General features: G+C 42.0%; 2 protein-coding genes across 3 annotated transcripts in view; one reads left to right on the top strand and one right to left on the bottom strand.

The window, feature by feature from the left end:
- The window catches only part of LMBRD2 (LMBR1 domain containing 2), a 52,276-nt gene extending 40,962 nt beyond the window's left edge, over window positions 1-11,314 (bottom strand). The window contains exons 1-3 of one of the 2 annotated variants that reach the window (XM_055137032.1): window positions 11,055-11,314; window positions 1,594-1,830; window positions 1,235-1,329 (exon numbers count right to left, since the gene is read on the bottom strand). In XM_055137032.1, coding sequence (XP_054993007.1) covers window positions 1,235-1,329; window positions 1,594-1,767 — 269 coding nt within the window. In that variant the 5' untranslated portion in view covers window positions 1,768-1,830; window positions 11,055-11,314. Of the gene's footprint in view, window positions 1-1,234; window positions 1,330-1,593; window positions 1,831-10,711; window positions 11,020-11,054 lie in introns of those variants that run through there. The other variant, XM_055137039.1, reaches the window with a different exon arrangement.
- Window positions 11,315-11,482: 168 nt separating this feature from the next.
- SKP2 (S-phase kinase associated protein 2) overlaps window positions 11,483-13,629 on the top strand; it is a 39,058-nt gene continuing 36,911 nt past the window's right edge. Inside the window, exons 1-2 of the mRNA XM_004605547.3 lie at window positions 11,483-11,677; window positions 12,172-12,431. Coding sequence (XP_004605604.3) covers window positions 11,670-11,677; window positions 12,172-12,431 — 268 coding nt within the window. The 5' untranslated portion in view covers window positions 11,483-11,669. The remainder of the gene's footprint in view (window positions 11,678-12,171; window positions 12,432-13,629) is intronic.

The raw sequence follows: 13,629 nt of genomic DNA on the forward strand, positions 1-13,629 counted from the left end.
GTCTTTCATGATAGGGTTTTCATAAACAGTCAAACTTTTCAGACTAAGGACATCCTTCAGTCCAAAGACTTTTACCAATCCACAAATGCTACTGATGCACAACCAATTTTTAATAATGCATAAAAGGGAGTCAAGTCTATATTTAAAATTTATCCATACCCAAGTTACACTTCTGAAAAGTAAAAGTTGCATAGAGAAATGTGTGATATTACTTAAAGCAATGCAAAAAAACTATCTTCAACATATTTTTAGCTTATTATGTTTGACTTGAATGTAATCTTTTCAAAATTAGATCTTTACCTTGGTGGGAAATTGTAATGACTTTTTAAAAAATGCACAATATAAAGGAATACCCTAAAGAATACCTTCCTTGTCCCTCATTACAATCTTATAAATCAGGTAAAATACAAAACACATGCTTCATCTCTTTCAGATCAAGAAAATAAGCATTGTAGAAGAAAAATAGCACTGTAGCACCGTCGTCCTGTTGTTCATTGATTTGCTCAAGCCAGCACCAGTAATGTCTCCATTGTGAGACTTATTATTGTTTTTGGCATATCGAGTACACCACGGGTAGCTTGCCAGTCTCTGCCCTGTGGCGGGATACTCTCAATAGCTTGCCAGGATCTTCGAGAGGGACAGAGGAATCGAACCTGGGTCGGCCGCATGCAAGGCAAACACCCTACCCGCTATGCTATCGCTCAGTCTCAAGAAAAAATATAGTTCTTGAAAATCACATCTATGGTAAGATACAGGACCAAGACTGAAAAATCAAGTCTCCAGGTTTCTCTTTAGCATCTGAAGTGCCATGTGAACCAATGTTTAAATTTCAAACAATTTAAACAGAATACTAGTTAAATGAAAGACTGTTAGCATAGAAAGGAGGCAGGGGTAAAAAGAAGTCATTTACAAATATAAAATTGAGATGGCAAAAACGGACATCAATAATTTTCTACCTGTCATCTCGTTGCTCATTGATTTGTTCGAGCGGGCACCAGTAATGTCTCTCATTGAGAGACTTATTGTTACTGTTTTTTGGCATATCCAATATGCACGGGTAGCTTGCCAGGCTCTGCTGCGTGGGCTCGATACTCTCGATAGCTTGCAGACTCTCCGAGAGGGGCAGAGGAATCAAACTCAGGTTGGCTGCATGAAAGGCAAACGCCCAACCGCTGTGCTATCGCTCCAGACACACACACACACACACACACACACACACACACAAAGTAACTACCTTGGAACTGGTGTAGCAGTTGCATATGATCCTGTACTGTTGTTATTCTCAGGAGGGCTTGAATTTGCAGCATGTTTGCACCGGTTGTATATTGTCTAAAACAGTGAATAGGAAGCATTTGAAGGAGGTCTTAAAATAGAAATCTAAAACTACCAAGCATTTAAAGAATCTTGGCAGGAACAACCCATCTACCCCAAATTACCTGACTGGCTATGATTTTTAGTGATCAAATTCACAAAGTCATATTTAAATTAAATATATAAGTGTATATAGTCTTACATAATTTAGCTATTATACAAACATCCTCTATGATTGCAACTGCCTTTTAAAATGTGAAAACTGGTTAATTAAACTCTTACCGTACTGACATCCAGAGGCAGTATGAAGACAATAAGAAAGCAGAGATACCAAGCGAGCAGTGTTCCAACAATTACAAGTCGATGCTGCTTCTTAAAGTCTCCATAGCGATGAAGTAGGAATAATGCCAGAAAAAAGACAAAAACAATCTCGAGTCCCAAAGCTGCACCACTCATTATCAAAAGTTCACGCGGACTAACCAAAGTAATTCATGTATAGTTCTGGAACATATCTGTAAGCTGGGGGAGAGAAAAGCAGTATTAGTACAGAAAATGACAATCTAAAAATTTCCAACGTATTCATCAATGTATTAATAACTTCTCTGGAAAACTGTTATATTATATTGACTCTGAATAAGATGAAAATAATAATTACACTTTCAAGTACTTACTTTTTATTAAAGCACATATATATTTCACAAATTATCTTTAAGGAAAATGTCATTCTTAACAAAAATTACATTAGTTTTAAGAAACGTACAAAGCAGGAGTATTAGATATGAACGCTTCAACATAATGTCTGAATTATGAATCTGAATCTGAAGGTTATGAATCCTAACAAAATATTTTACTCAAATACGCTACTGACTAAATCCTAGGAAATTAGATGTTCATTGAATATAATTATCAGTACTTCAAGCCATCAAGCTGTCAAATGATCTCTGTGACTTTTTCCATATGGGGGCAAGCAGATTCCCCTCCCTTCCAGATGGACCCAACAGCCACCACACCAGACCTCCTCCAACATAATAATGGCCCCACTTCCATAGCTCCTGGACTGCTCGGAGGCATACGCTGCGTCACTTCCTCCAAATTTTATGGTACTAACAGCCAGTCAGAGCACAGCAACATTAATGGGATAGTTGTGCTTTCACCAAGTTCAATGACTGAAAGTAAGACAAAAGGTTCAACCAGCACCAACTAGCTTAGCAAATCCTCAGACAATGACTTTGGTAACATTACTGTGAGATACAATACTTATCACAAATTGGGGCCTAAGTGATAGCACAGATCCCAGGCATTCATACGGTTCCCTGAGTCTGCCAGGAGTGATCCCTGAGTGCAGAGTCAGAAGTAAGCACCACCAGGTATGGCCCAAGAAACAAAAAATCAAAATCTAAAACAAAGCCCAAAAAACCTTTTACTGATTTGTCTTCTGATAATTCTATTTGCCATTTTACTGTAACAAACAACAAATCTGTGCCTGCTAAGGGGGTAGGCTTGAGAGTGGGTGGGTGGAAAACTAGGGGCATTGGTGAAAGGAAGATCACACTGGTGGTGGGATTGGTGTTGGAACATGGAATGCCTGAATTCCTGGAACAACTGTATTATGAACAACTTTGTAAACCACAATGTTTGAATTAAAAAAATAAAATTATCTAAGTCATCTTCAGTTCATCACTTAAGATTTTTCAAAAAGAGGAGAAGGAAAAAATAGCATTTTAAGAATAACTCTTTCTTTACATGGCATGGAGCTTTGTTTCACACTAACCTTGTCTAACTAAACTTACAGAATCTGAAACTCTCTTTTTTTCATTTTGGGTTTGAGGGTAACACCCAACAGTGCTAAGTGGCCACAATTGGCCCTGTGCTCAGGAGTGAACCAAGTGGTACCTGAAGGACCATAAGTTATCCTGTAGATTTGAACTAGAGTCAGCTGCATGCAAGGCAAGGGTCTTACCTCCTGCACTGTATCTCTGGCCCTGAATTCTTACTCATTTACAGTTTTACAAAATAAAATTAAGACATTCTATTTATTTATAAAAACCTTTCATTTAGGGGCTGAAGCTATAGCACAGCGGGTAGGGCATTTGCCTTGCACGCGGCCAACCCGGGTTCGGTTCCCAGCATCCCATATGGTCCCCCGAGCACCGCCAGGAGTAATTCCCGAGTGCAGAGCCAGGAGTAACCCTGTGCATCGTCAGGTGTGACCCAAAAAGAAAAAAAAAATCAAAAAAACAAAAAAGCCTTTCATTTAAAGAATGTTGTACTTTTTATTTATAGAAAATTATCAACAATCATTTAATAAATTCATAAACTTAAAATTACTTCTAAGTTTTGATAATAAAGCAGTTTACTAGATACATCACTACTCTAATATGGTAATTTACCTTTATTAACGGTTTCACTTTTGTAAAATCTATTTTAAGCATTTTTGTATTATCTATGGATTAGGTGCAGTGTTCCAAGGATCTAATCAGAATCTTACTATAGAGAATCAAGGTTCTCTATAGTAATGAGATGTATCCCATTAAAGTAAAATAGGGGAGAATCAATAAAATACTTCAACAAATATCTCTAACCAAAATAAGCTGTTAAGACAAAGTTGGGATATTTTAATAGGCTATATTAAAATACATAAAAGGAAACACTCTGAATAGAATAGCACAAACAAAAATCCATACTGTTTTTTCACTACTTGTTTATTGTTGAAGAAGTTTTCATTCTTTTGTATATTTCAATTATTACTTTTTTAGTATCTAAAGTTGAATCCTTTTCATCATTCTCTATCACCTTATGTTGCTATATTCTTCCTCAAAGCACTTTTCTAATTGGATTTACTATACTTTTTAAATATTCTCCTTGTAAGTCATGAAAATTACGCATTCCATGAGAGTAGATACTTAACTATTTTATTCAGCACTATATCCAAATCTTTACTATAGTTTCTAATATACAGAAAATACTTTAAAAACATTATGTTGAAATAGACTTACTACACACTTGTTCATCCTTTTTTTTTAATAGTGAAGCACGATGGCTTTTATTAAAATTTACTTAGAAAGATGTGAGGGAGTGAAAGAGATATACATGTTCAAGAGAGAACATGGGCTTCTCCAAAGTGGAAAAAGCAAGGATGCAAAGATACCTGTTCAAGGTATCTTCATAGGGCAAGTCCCTCCCTCCCTCCCTCCCTCCCTCCCTCCCTCCCTCCCTTCCTTCCTTCCTTCCTTCCTTCCTTCCTTCCTCCCTTCCTTCCTTCCTTCCGATTTCAAAGTAAACTAAAACTCATACTTACACCTCCAAAACTGTTTATTAGGAGATATTACAACTGGAAAAGTTTAAAACTCTGCTCCTAACTAATTACCACTCAAATTTTCAAATTTCAGATTCTATGAAAAATCTTACACCACAGTAAGAGTCATTGCATCCCAATGTTTACTGCATTATCTACCACAGGAAAGATAAGAAAGCAACTGAAAAGTACTTATCAATAGGTGATTAGATGAAGAGTGTTTGGTACATTTATACATTGAAATACTAATCACCTATAAAAATAGTTGATATTTTGCCAGTTGCAACAAAATAGGAGCTTGAGGGAATAATGTGAAATGAAATAGGTCAAAAAGAAAAAGAAGGAAGAAACGGATTATTTTACCTATCTATACAATATATGGATGGAATACTGATAAAGAGGAGGGGGAAAAAACGCCAGAAAACAGAGGGCATTGATAAGAACTAAGATTAGTTCTCTGGGGGCCAGAGAGAGAGTATAAGGAACAGGGCATTTGCCTTACACACTGCCAACCCGGATTCAATTGCAGGCATCCCACATGTTCCCTTGAGCTTGTCAGGAGTAATTCCTGAATACAAGTCAAAAGCAGCCCCTGAGCACCACCAGGTGTGATCCAAAAATAAAAAACACAAATAAGCCCCCCAAAATTAGCCCTCTGGTTTTTTGGATGTTATAGGAATTACCAGAACAGCAAAGTTGATTTTACTCAAAATCAACATGCCAATCCCATTAATTCAAATTTTTGGACTTGGAATGCAGGCAACATCTACTTTTCACAACACTAATTTTGAAAGTTTTAAATATTTAAAATGCAGTCATCAGTATATGATGATATTATATAATAGTACCTTCAAATGCCTTTCATAATGAGCTTGTTAACGTTATTGATTTAGAGTACTGTTTCCTGAGTACTTTATGGTTGATAATGCTTGCAGGTTAACCACACTTAGAGAATGGAAAATTTTAAAGGTAAAACAATTTTGGAATTTTAAAGCATCCCAAATATTAAAAGAAAAAAGTGAGAGAAAAAGAAAAAATATATGTGGAAAGGAAAATTGAGAGCAAGTGAACAGGAAAATAGGGACAAAAAATGTCAAACCCAAAGATTCTGTTAAGTTGATGAAAAATTCTGACTGGAACTGGAGCACTGCTCTGCCCGTGGCTCCCAAGGAACTCCAGCTGTGGTCTTAGAGTACCAGCAACAACTAAAGAGGAAAAGTCATAATATCTTTGAAAACCATCTTCAAAAATGAGCTGAGGTGGAAAGCTAACCAAGTAAACTAAATTCCAAGGTGTGACACCCAACACACACACACACACACACACACACACACACACACACACACGCACATACACACGTAATGAATTCTTAAAATTTTAGGTATAGAAAACATAGACTCATTTTGGTAAATGAAACTCGGAATCCTTTCTCATAACAAAATAATTCTCAAAACAGGAACAGCGAGCATTTAGTATGAGTTTGTTGTAAGCCAAACACTGAGCGTACTTTATCAAATAAGATCTCACAGCTGAGAAAGGGTTACTACTAGACTCTCTGTTTAACAGAGGAGAAAATGGCACAGGGAGGGGCATGTGTCCACATTCCCAGAGCCAGGGAGTGGCAGAGCTGGGCTGCAAACGGAAGCATTCTGACTGCAAAGGTTGGCTCGCAGGTAGGGTACTGCATGGTTTTTTCTGCTTCAGACAAGTTTCCTCATTCAATTAAAACAGTTTAAATCTTTCTTTTGGTTCAGAATTCATACTGAATGAAATAGAAAGATTCTTCAAGTAATTATTTCTTTAGATAAATCTGGATAGAAAGCTAAGAAAGGTGTGTTTAATACAAAACTTAAGTAAACCATTTTCACGTGTATGCACATAATGAATATGGCAAAGGTAGAAAACAGCAAATTAGAACTGGCAAATAACGCTTCTGTTTTTGCCTCATGCTCCAATCACAGAGACTATTAAGATGCAGAGAAATTTTAAATTTAATTTAAAATTAATGCAGCAGAAACTTTACTGTGCTTACTTATTTTTCTCCCCTAAATAAATTAAAAATAAATGAAAGGAAGTTTAAAATTTATTTCATTTGTTAGAATTGAATTATGTACATCACTCTTTCAGTTATATATAATATGCTATATTTGATTCCATAAAGAACACTTAAGGGAGGTAGGGTGGACAGAGAGAGAAAAAGAGCAAACTAGCACAAACTTATGAGTAAACTGGCAAATTTAATTTGACAAAGATAACTGTGAGTCCTTTTGAAACTGTCAGTCCTTTTTCCACCTTTCTTGTGCCCAAATATTGACCGTACATTAACAAACTATGCTCTTGCCACTCTATATGGTACTCCCCCAACTTAACAAAGTCACTCTGTATTCTATCTGAGCTTTCCAAAGAAATTACTAAATTGGTCTCCCTAATGTTACTTGTAGATATCTGTATTTAAAAGTTGCAATTCATTTGTTTGATATACCAATCTAGAAATTTGACTTCAAAAGTCATAACATACCACTCTTACTAAAACAGAATGTGGGGGTCAGATATAACACAGTCCCTGCCCATCATCCTTGTTCTATCCCCACAGCACAATGGGCCCCTGAGCCACACCAGTTCTAAGATCTCAAACTCTTAAGTTTTGAACTGAGCTCTAAATTCGGAACACAATACGGATATGCCCCCAAAACAAATTTACAAAAGAGAGAGACAGAAGAACATGGCGTAAGCTGAATTAGAGAGTAATTGAATAAAACTAATCGGTACAATAAAATAATCCTTATCAGTTGTAGGAGAGCATGGGGTTTGTCCTTTTAGCCTTGCCTTAGGGAACATAGATTACCTTAAAGCAATGTCCTTTCTGTATGGATACAAGAAGACAATATTATGCTTGTAACTTGGGAGTTGACTGACTCCAATAATATTTACTCCTGGGCATCTGCTTTCTTAACTAGCACCCCAAAAGCAGGATCCCGACGAGGGACAGGATGGATCCAGGGCAAGCGGTGAGTTATGTGCTACCCTGGCATTGAAATGGGCCAGGCCAAAGCACCACAATACTCAACTATAAGTTGAGGGCATGATCATGGACAATGCTGTCATGATCCAAAAGTAACGACGAGATTAGGACCCTGCTGGGGATAGGAAGACTAACCTGGCTTGAGGACTATGGTCTGGATTATACAGTGAATGTCATTAGGAAGAACCAAACTTTAAGGTTATATCTCTTATTGTGCTCATACAGAATGACATTGCTAGAAATATTAGAAGTAGATTTACTAAGACTATTTAAGTAGATTACTAGCTCACACCCCGATACACCCTTGTTTGGACCCCCACCCTTGAGTGGATCTCCTTAGATGAGATTTCCTTAGATGAGATTTTGTTAATCTCCTCAAGAAATGGTCTTACCCTTTTTTGTTGATTTGTTGATGTTAAACCCACCTTTGTGTCACCACCCTGTGTAATTTGCTATATAAAATAAGACTGTGGGGCACTGAGGAGAGATAGAAGAGACAGGGAGAGAAAGAAGACAAGGGAGATAGGGGATAGGAGAGACAGAAGAAGGAGACAGAAGAAGACAGAAGGAGATAGAAGACAGAGAGGCAGAAGAAGACAGAGGAAGAAGACAGAAGACACAGAGAGACAGGCACCTCTAGAGAGACAGGCACAGAGGAAGATCCAGAGAGAGATCGAGAATGGGGAGGAAGCAGAGAGAGAGAGAATGAAATAAACTGATCGAGCAACCAGTTTTGGCCTTCTTCCTTCCTTTGCCTGCCTCATCATCGCCATCAACCTCCCCCGTGGTGGGGAAGCGGCTGGAGACTACTGAACTCGGGCAGCAGCGGGAGAGATAGAGCCCCGCTGGGCCCCCCCCTTCTTCTTTTTTGTGTTTTTACACAATCAGTAGCAATCACCATGCTATTCTTAAAAAGAGCAGACAGCAATCTCTCCAGGAAGAATTGCAAGGACTTCACTGTAAGACTGAAATGCAAACACGAAAGTTCTTTAATTTGAAACTGTATCTCACAGTAATTCACTAATAAACATTTTTTTAAAAAAAATTGCAAGGACTTCAATGGTTCCTTACATTAACGAGGACTGAGAAAGTACAGGAGGTGAGGCACCTGCATTAAACAACCCGGGTTTGATCCCGGGCATACCATATGGTTCCCCAGCACCAATAGGAGTGATTCCTAAGTGTAGAGCCAGGAGTAACTGCTAAGCATTGCTGGGTGTGGCCCCCACCCCAAAGGATGGAGGAGGGAGGGAGGGAGAAAAAGATGGGGGGGGGGAGAGAGAGATAGAGAGAGAATCAAAGTACCAATTAAATTTTTATAAAAATATACTAAGACTTGGCTATGAATAGAAGAAATGCTGGGGGTAAAATTTTCATTTTAGCAAGCTAAAATACTTCTGCTACTAGAGCAACCTTAGAGAAAAACCTATTTTAGTATCAGATTTTGATTTTCAAACTCTAAAGGCATTTTACAGAGAAACTTGGTCCACCTATCCAGACACCCCAACTATTTTGAGAACTAGAACTGCATCCTAACTCTCAAGCAACCACTCGCTAAATTTTGGTAGGAGATATAACTCACCTGAAGGGATGGGCATTCGAGCATTGTATAACTGAGATTTAAACCTGAAAACTTTGTAACTTTGTAACTTTCCACAATAAAAAATTTAAAAAAAAATAAAAAAACAAAAACAAAACAAAAAAAAAACCAAAAAACAAAACAAAAAAAATAAATTTAGTATCTTCCCATCTACCAGACTTCCTATCTACTAGAAGTGGTCTTTCCCCAACACTTTTGTATCTGGAAACTTCTTTCTCCTCCTGGCATTTTATACACTGGTCTGTCTCTTGTTTCTTTTTTTTTTTTTTCTCTTTCATTCATTTACTGTCTCCCTGTCTTGTTCACCTTCCTAGAAATGAAAGTAATCTTTGTTGCTGAAAATCAGTTTAATCTACAGAGTCCAAACGCGGGAGAAACTGCTTTCCCCTCGGCTCAAGTAACCACCTTCAACCCAAATCAACCGGTGGGTAGATGTCCTCTATTACCTGCACCTCAGCTACTTTCAGGAGTAAACTAAAGACTGGGGCACGTCTGTCAAGCACAAGTCTGAGCTCCATTGCAGTATAGGGCCGATTTTCTCTTCTTCAAAGAGATACAAAGGCACTGCCAGGCAGCGCTAAGGGCTGCTTTTTCTTTGTTATTTGCACCAGGCGCGCGACCCTCTTCCACTTCGGAACTTGGCAAATCCTCTCCATTTCCAGCGGGGCTGGGGTACGTCTGTCCCCTTTGCCAAGGCTTTCGTGGGGGTTGGGGGGTTCTCACTCTTATGCCTGTCGGTGGGATTTCGCTCAGTCATCCTACCTGGAACTGGCCGAGTCCCAAACTCTTCCCGCCCCCAACCCCCGCCCAACTCTCAGACTGCCAGAAACAGGCGGAGAGCATCAGGCTTTTAGGGGGCGACCACGAAATCAATTCACAGTGAAGTGAGAGGGGCGTCCTACAAGCACACTATACACAAACAGGCACACGCACACACACACACACACCATCACTTCGCACCATAGAGCGGAGACAAACACAACACACCACCACCATTGCCCTACACCTGCTCTGTAAAACGAAAACGCACAACACGCAGATGCGCACACGCACAAACATGCACACACACACACACACACACACACACACACACACCATCGCCCTGCACCTCCTGCGGAGATTCTCTCTCTCTCTCTCTCTCTCTCTCTCTCTCTCTCTCTCTCGCTTGCTCTCTCGCGCTCGCTCGCTCTCACACACACATACAAACACCCTCGCCCTGCACTCCCTACATCACAAACACACACACTGACACACATAACCTCGCTCTGCACCTCCTGCACCATAAAGTGAAGACTCTCTTACACACACACACCCCCCCCCACACACACACACACACATCCGCCCTGCACTCCCTACACCACACACACACAGGACACTGACACACACACCTGCACTCTGCACCTCTTGCACCACAAAGCAAACACACACAACACACAGACACAGACACAGACACACACACACACACACACACACACACACTCACTTTCTCTGTTCCCAGGCTCGGGCCCTTGCAGAGATCTGGGGGGCTGCCGGGGCGGCGCGGGGAGGCCCGCGGGGGTCTCGGCTCCCGGAACAGCCCGCCGCCGCTCCTCCCGGGGAGACGCTCTCCCGCAGCCCGCGTCCCGGACGCTCGCGTCGCGCGATCTCACGGGGGCAGGGAAGGTTCCAGCCCCGCGACCTAAGTCCGCGGGGCCGCCCGCGCCGCTCCCTTCCCCGGGCCGCGGGGGCCAGCAGGGGTGGCGGCCGCCCCGCGCCGCGTCATACCGGGCTGCCCCGGTCCCCCAAAGAGTCTCTCCCTCCTCTCGCCTTCCCCGCCTCAGGCTCACCGTCCGATGTCGCCCGACCGCGGTGTCTGGAAGCACCGGGCAACTCTGCGTCCGCCACAGCGGTCCCGGTTGTGTTTGTGTGTGTGACCCAGGGTGTGTGTGTCTGTGTGTGTGTGTCTGTGTGTGTGTGTGTGTGGTCTGAGGCCCCCGCGCCGAGGCCCCGGCGGTGGCGACCACCACAAGGCCTCTGGCTTCCCGGGAAAGGCAAAGCCGTCAAGCCGCTGACATTTCCCAGTCAGCCGGAGCACCGCCCACTTCCGCTTCCCCGCCTACTCCGTGGGCGGGCCCTGGGCCCGCTGCCGCGGGGGCTTCTGGGTATTTTAAAGGCGGGAGGCGCGGGAAGGAAGTAGTGGCGTGGCCAAGGGAAGACCAGGCGGGGCCGAAACTACAATTCCCAGCAGGCAGCGGGGCCGCGCAGCCGGCGGCCCCGGAGGAGAGCGGGGAAGGAAAGTCGTGCGCGCGCCGGGAGGATGGAACGTTATTAGAGTTGGCGGGTCTGGCTGCTGGGGTCGGATCCCAAGCTGCGAGCCTCCGCGCGCCAAAGCGGGGATCTGGAAAGCAAGGCAGTTCTGCAATTTAATGCACGCGTCTCGGAGCCCCTAACTTGCAGCCGCCATGCACAGGTAAGCCGCTTGCAAAAGGGGGAAGAACATGAATGAACTCTTTTTATTCTCTTAGGCCGCCAGTGCTGCTTCTAGCTCAGACTCGATTTTTATGCTGTAATTTCCATGATTGCTTGCTTATCTCCTTCTCTGGGAAGGTAAGGATGGGTGGCTATTTTAGTGCTGTGATCAGGATGCGGCATTATTTGTCTTTTTCTGTCGAGAGCTTCCCTGCTGATTTCAATCACTGTAAGATTGCCTTCCTCTTTTCCTTGTCTGTTGGTTCCCTCCACTTTAAGAAATTCTTTAGGCCTTCTGCGTGGTCTCAGTCAGAGGCCTTTTCGGTTTTGTTCGCTTTCTTTCTCGAAAAGTCACCGTAACCAATTTTTTTTTAAAAAGCAATTCTGTTAGTCGCTGTGAAAACTCGGCAGTGTCTAACTGGTAGGTCATTTTAAGCATTGGGATTATTTTCGAATACATTTTTGAGAAAACCGGGGCTATTGTGCTTTCTGCAGGAAACACCTACAGGAGATTCCCGACCAGAGTAGCAACGTTGCCACGAGCTTTACGTGGGGATGGGACTCTGGCAAGACTTCTGAACTTTTGTCAGGCATGGGGGTCTCTGCCCTGGAGAAGGAGGAGGTGGACAGTGAGAACATCCCCCAAGAACTGCTCTCAAACCTGAGTCCTCCCCCAAAACGGCAGAAGAGCAAAGGGAATGATAAGGACTTTGTGATCGTTCGCAGACCTAAGCTAAATCGAGAGAGTTTTTCAGGTAAGGTATGAGAGTAAAACTGCCCAAAAAGGGTGGCTTTATTACTTTTGTTTGGCAAAATAAGAATTTGGGGATCTTTTAAAACTGCCTAATTGCAAAGAAATAGAACAATGTCTTTGAAGTCTATAGAAATCTTAGTACATATATATATGTACATATATATATCTTCTACATATATATATATATTCTGCTAAATAATTTTGTTTTAGCCCCTATGAAAATTTAACCTCTGAGAAGACATTCTTGCTTTTTTTAAAAGAAGGGAATCTTCCTTACAGCCACTGCAGACCACTGATAGATGGGAACATAAACAGGATCCTTTGAGATTTTTTTGTTTAAATTCTGCTGTTACAGTCCTGGGGGAGCTTTTTGCAATAATGACGTTAGTTATTTGTCAAAAGACTGTGAATGTTAAACTAGGAGATGGCGACTTACACGTGCACACACACTCTCACACACACATGCACACTGAATTCTTCTGGCATGTTCAATCTCTCGTACTGCTAGTGTTATCTGTTCTGTTGCCCAAACCAAGAATCTGAAGGCCGCGCAGACTCCCACCATCCCCCAATGTCCATTCTGCCACTGGAACTTCGCCTCGTCTCCTAAATAGTTTTTCAGGCTCTCTAAATTGCAGCTTAATGCTTCCCAGATTCATCCCACAGGACTAGAGCCAACTGGAATGTAGACTTCATCATATCATTTGCTGTATGTGTGTGTGTGTGTGTGTGTGTGTGTGTGTGTGTGTGTGTGTGTGTGTATAATGGGTCCTCCAAACAATGCTTAAGAGGCCTTGGGGGCCACTCCTGGCATTACCTGGCCTCCAGTGTCAGCAGTTTGTTGCACATACTCCGCATTCCATCAGACCATGTACTGGATACCAGCCCGTGGGTGCTAAGGGCCCATAGGCTACACCTGGTGGTATCTGGGGGCCTACAGGAGCCCTGGGACCAAACTTGCCCATGTAAGGCATATGCTCTGGTCCTTTGAGCTGTCTTCATTGCCCAATATCAGTGTCTTCTTTAAGCTTTGAGTCGGCGAATGAGTGAGCCCCTACTCAAAGCCAGAGGGTAAGCGAAGCACATTGGTGTAGGAGCATCAGCTTTTCACACTAGAAAGTCATTTAAAACATGAATTAAGCAAGTATTTGCCGAGGCCACTGAGTGATATCTCTTGGTGCTGGGGGCACAGCAGTGAG

Source organism: Sorex araneus, chromosome 1 (assembly GCF_027595985.1).
Source record: "Sorex araneus isolate mSorAra2 chromosome 1, mSorAra2.pri, whole genome shotgun sequence".
NCBI classification, from domain to species: domain Eukaryota; kingdom Metazoa; phylum Chordata; class Mammalia; order Eulipotyphla; family Soricidae; genus Sorex; species Sorex araneus.